Source organism: Scylla paramamosain, unplaced genomic scaffold, assembly GCF_035594125.1.
Source record: "Scylla paramamosain isolate STU-SP2022 unplaced genomic scaffold, ASM3559412v1 Contig15, whole genome shotgun sequence".
Lineage (NCBI taxonomy): Eukaryota > Metazoa > Arthropoda > Malacostraca > Decapoda > Portunidae > Scylla > Scylla paramamosain.
In genome coordinates this window covers 364,360-367,500 of record NW_026973680.1, presented here as the reverse complement: position 1 = coordinate 367,500, position 3,141 = coordinate 364,360, and the positions used below count along the sequence as shown (strand labels likewise).

Sequence of the window (3,141 nt, the reverse complement as noted above, 5' to 3'; positions counted from 1 at the left end):
CACACACACACACACACACACGCAAACAATTCCATAAATAAAAAAAAAATCGAAAATACAATAAAATAAGGAGGCATTTTGAGCCATATTTCCTTATTTCCCCTTGTCCCCTCGTCCCTTAGCGCTCAAGATGGCCGCCCACACCTGCTTCTTACTGGCGGGCAGGTGTGTGTGTTGTAAATCGCTAAATAAAGGAGTAATTAATAATGGTGGGGCATCACCCTCGATCATCCCTCGATTTTCCACCATAGGATCCCCGCCACCCGCCCTCACATATACGCCTATTTTCCCTATTTAAACCTCCGCACCGCCGCCATTCTCGTGTGTGTTGATAGCCAGATGATGTGAGTGTAGAATGGTAGCCATGTTACCTTCTCAAGAGCCATGGTGTCGCCGATGATGATGGATAATTGTGGCTGCCTCTACCATCCCCTCCGATGCAATTTTGTACGCAGACTCACCATCTTGATCTTGATCTTGATGGTACAGGTGGCACAGGATCACTCCTGAGCCAGGCCTTTGGATCGGCAACTCCTGTAGAAAGGGAAAAAAAAAAAAAAAAAGAGAAACGAACAGCATCCTCTATCCTAATTGTTCATACACCTGGCACGCCACATTCTCTCCAGAAACTCTTTCACCGCCTCAATCATCCTTTCATTCGCCTCTCTACACAGTCCCAGCAACAACACCATCCATTCCTTTCCTGTCTTCTCCACTCTTTCATTCCTATCATGCCCTAACTCAGTCAGTATCACTTGCATCATCTCATTCCTGTCTCTGGCATACTGCACACACTCCAGCACCACATGTTCCACTGTCTCATCCTCTCCCATGTCACGCATCTGGCACACTTTGCTGCGGGACTCAGACCACCTGTAACTCCTTGCATTCACATCCATACACTGTGCCCTCGCTCGGAAGAGAAGATCACCGCCCAGGCTTCCATCATACCACCTTTCATACCTCGGGGCCTCTTTCTCCTTGTACCATTCCAGGGTCTTCTTTCTTTCCATCTCAGTCTTCCATTCATTCAGTCCCACACATTTCACTTCTTTGTCTATCTCATTCTTCCATTTTCTCACATCCCATTCGGCTCCCACTCTTCCTCCTCTTGTTACCACCCATTCACGCTCATTTTGATTCCTAGCAGCCATTCTTATCGCCCACACAACTTGCAATTCATTCCTGTCTGTCATTCTCATGCATCTCTTCCTCCATTTGCTTCCACTTTCATTCCACAGGTACACCTTCCTTGCTATTCTTGCATCATCCATTCTCTCAAGCCTAATCTTGTACCTAAGTGTGGCTTTTGTGAGTCTTTCTCTGAAGGTGCTCCATCCCATGTCACCTCTCAAGGCTTCAACTGCTGTGCACCTCGGTGCACTCAGTGCCATCCTTGCTACTTTGTTCTGGCCCACTTCTAACTTATCAATTTCACTTTCCTTCCATGCAATCACATCCATACCATACATTATACATGGCACAGCCACACTCTTCCACACTTCTCTCAACACATCATACTTACTTGCTCTCATCCTTGCCGCGCTTCCCAATCGACCTACCCACTGGTTTACCATACTTATCTTTTCATTCTTTGCCTTTGCACACCCACTAGGACTCATCCACATCCCTAAGTACTTGTATTCTTGCACCTATCTCAACTCATTCTCTCCAAGTCTCCATACCACATTACTTTCATCCTCTGACCTATTCACAATCATTACTTTGCTTTTCTCACTGCTAAACCTTACTCCAAAGTCTTTACCATAGCCATCCACTACATCCAACAAACTTTGAAGCTCATCTGCCGATTCACTCATAACAACTACATCATCTGCATAAAGGAGCACACATACTTTATCATTCCCCACACTTACCCCTACATTCATTCTTCTCATCCTGGCTGCTAGCTCCTCTGTATACAGGCTAAAAAGGGTTGGTGACAATATACAGCCCTGCCTAACTCCTCTCTCACTCTTCACCCAGTCTGTTTCTATGTCTCCTAGCCTGTATCTAGCTCTTGTGTCCACATACATACTTTGCACTACGTTAACTATCTTTGCACTCAATCCAATCTTTTCTAAGACTCTACCTAACATTTCTCTGTTCACTCTATCATAAGCTTTCTCTATATCCAAAAAACCTAGGTACAATTTACCCCCATCCTTCTTTTTCTTCTCAATCATTTCATTCACCACAAACATATTGTCCTCAGCTCTCCTGTCCCTACGAAAACCATTCTGTTCTTCACCCAGCACTCCAGCTCTCTCAATCCATTTACACAGTCTCTCATTCAACACTGCACTGAAAACTTTACCTACTGTATTCACTAATGCAATTGGCCTGTAGTTCTTCAGCTCATTCTTACTCTTAAATCCTCCCTTATGCAACAGACACACTCGGCTCTCATTCCACTTTCTTGGCACTCTCTCTTCATCCCACACTCGGTTGAATAACTCAGTCATTCTGTCTATCACTACCTCCCCACCATTCTTGTAGAACTCATAGGGTATATCATCTGGACCTGCTGCCTTGCCATTCTTCTGCCTTCTCACACACCTCTCCACTTCATCCCTATTGATTCTTTCATCCAGTTCATCTGCATTCTTCCTTTCCAGTGTTACACATTCTTCTCTCACACAAAATATCTCACCTACCCCACCTACTTCTTATTAACTCATTATTGCCACCACCCTCCACCACCACCATCACTGCTACCACTATTACTACTTCTACTGTTACTACTACGACTCCTACTACTACTACTACTACTACTACTACTACTACTACTACTACTACTACTACTACTACTACCACTACTACTACTACTACTACTACTACTACTACTACTACTACTACTACTGGTACTGCAAGAGACTCGTACTCACTCTCTCAAGGAAACACAGCCCTTCTGCAACACATATCATTATTGCCACCACCCTCCACTACCACCACCACCACCACCACTACGACTACTACTGCCATCACCACCGCCACCAAATAATGATTTGATTCTACCTGCCACTACTTTCTACAACTATAATTTAAAAATGGTTCTTTAGCATATAATAACAAAAGAAAGTTCAAGGTATTTATGTTTATGTATTTTCTTTGTTACTAGTTTGCTCTTTTATTATAAAA

General features: G+C 43.9%; 1 protein-coding gene across 7 annotated transcripts in view; it reads right to left on the bottom strand.

Moving 5' to 3' along the window:
• LOC135097229 (uncharacterized) overlaps positions 1–2,911 on the bottom strand; it is a 4,783-nt gene extending 1,872 nt beyond the window's left edge. For all 7 annotated transcript variants that reach the window (XM_063999016.1, XM_063999015.1, XM_063999014.1 and 4 more), the window contains exon 1: positions 372–2,911. In XM_063999016.1, coding sequence (XP_063855086.1) covers positions 588–1,628 — 1,041 coding nt within the window. In that variant the 5' untranslated portion in view covers positions 1,629–2,911 and the 3' untranslated portion in view covers positions 372–587. The remainder of the gene's footprint in view (positions 1–371) is intronic.
• Between the last annotated feature and the right edge of the window lie 230 nt (positions 2,912–3,141).